Here is a 1098-nt window from a genome sequence, read left to right on the forward strand (position 1 = left end):
TGGATCCCGAACGGTAACACCTAGTCAGGTGGGGTGTAATGTTCTGCGCAGGAGCAGCTAACAATTGGCTTAATTAACAACCATACAATTGTCGAGGAATAAGATACTTGCATGCCAAAGGCTCTCCGATCGCTGTGGCCGCTACGGCAACACATGTCAGCGCAAGAATAAACAAGACGATGGTAATAAGCCGTGTCCTTCCCCACAAAGACCATACTCGTATTACCATTATTGCTTACGGAGCGAGTTAGTTCAAACCTACCAGGTAATCGTGATAGTAGCTGACCTTCCGCCATGCAAATACCGACCATAAACGAGTCTTGCACAACGGGGTCAGTACCAGAGAATGAGGACCTGTAAACAAGTCACGCACATCCCATGGCCTTGTCAAATATCATGCATTGCTGATGTGACAAACCCGGGGTGATAATATCTGTGAAGTCAAGTACATGAGCCGCAGGGCCAAATATGTTGCCATAGCTCACGGTAGAAGCTTAACGAGAGGTTGATGAACGCCGGGTATCGGGTTGACAAATACAACACGGTACCCATTCCTTTTGGCCTCCTCCAGACAAAGGTGACCTCGTCCTCGAGGGTAGTAAAATAGTCATAAACCTGATAGGATAGATGCGTTATTCAGTCTTCAGTTGAACTTGGGACAAGTGGTCGGCCTACAAGCAACGCGACCGCTGATGCTACCTGGGCATTAGTGACAATTTTTGGTGTTGTAGAATAAGCCCTCACCTTCAAGGTACTGCTTTCGTAAAGTGGTCAGCTACACGCCTGATACCGTGAACCTAGGGCGTACCTGTTGTTCCCGACGTTGGAAAAGCCCTTGCAGAATTAGTTTATCCATGTGGATTCCGAATTCCTTGGGGGGTGAGGGTACTATTTCATCTGGACCTCACCTTACGCCTACTCGCAATCTTATGGGTTGTCTTGTTAAGCTCGTGACAGCCAACTTATGCTGCAATCACTTAAACTTGACTAGATCATTACATCCTGTCGTCGTTTGTATGGATCGCCAAGTCTTGACAAATACGGTTCAACGCCACCGATGGAAAGCGCCTCAAAATCTGGATCCTCGATGAAATCCCG

General features: G+C 47.5%; 1 protein-coding gene across 1 annotated transcript; it reads right to left on the minus strand.

The window, feature by feature from the left end:
- Window positions 1-252: 252 nt before the first annotated feature.
- Window positions 253-856, minus strand: PC9H_004298 (uncharacterized protein; the record flags this gene model as incomplete). Its single annotated transcript, XM_036773885.1, has 7 exons — window positions 253-258; window positions 309-319; window positions 374-433; window positions 486-615; window positions 676-695; window positions 745-754; window positions 809-856. 7 exons carry the CDS (start codon window positions 854-856, stop codon window positions 253-255), a joined length of 285 nt encoding a protein of 94 aa, XP_036635358.1.
- Window positions 857-1098: the final 242 nt, after the last annotated feature.

The sequence above is a fragment of the Pleurotus ostreatus genome (assembly GCF_014466165.1).
Source record: "Pleurotus ostreatus strain PC9 chromosome Unknown scaffold_2, whole genome shotgun sequence".
NCBI lineage: Eukaryota > Fungi > Basidiomycota > Agaricomycetes > Agaricales > Pleurotaceae > Pleurotus > Pleurotus ostreatus.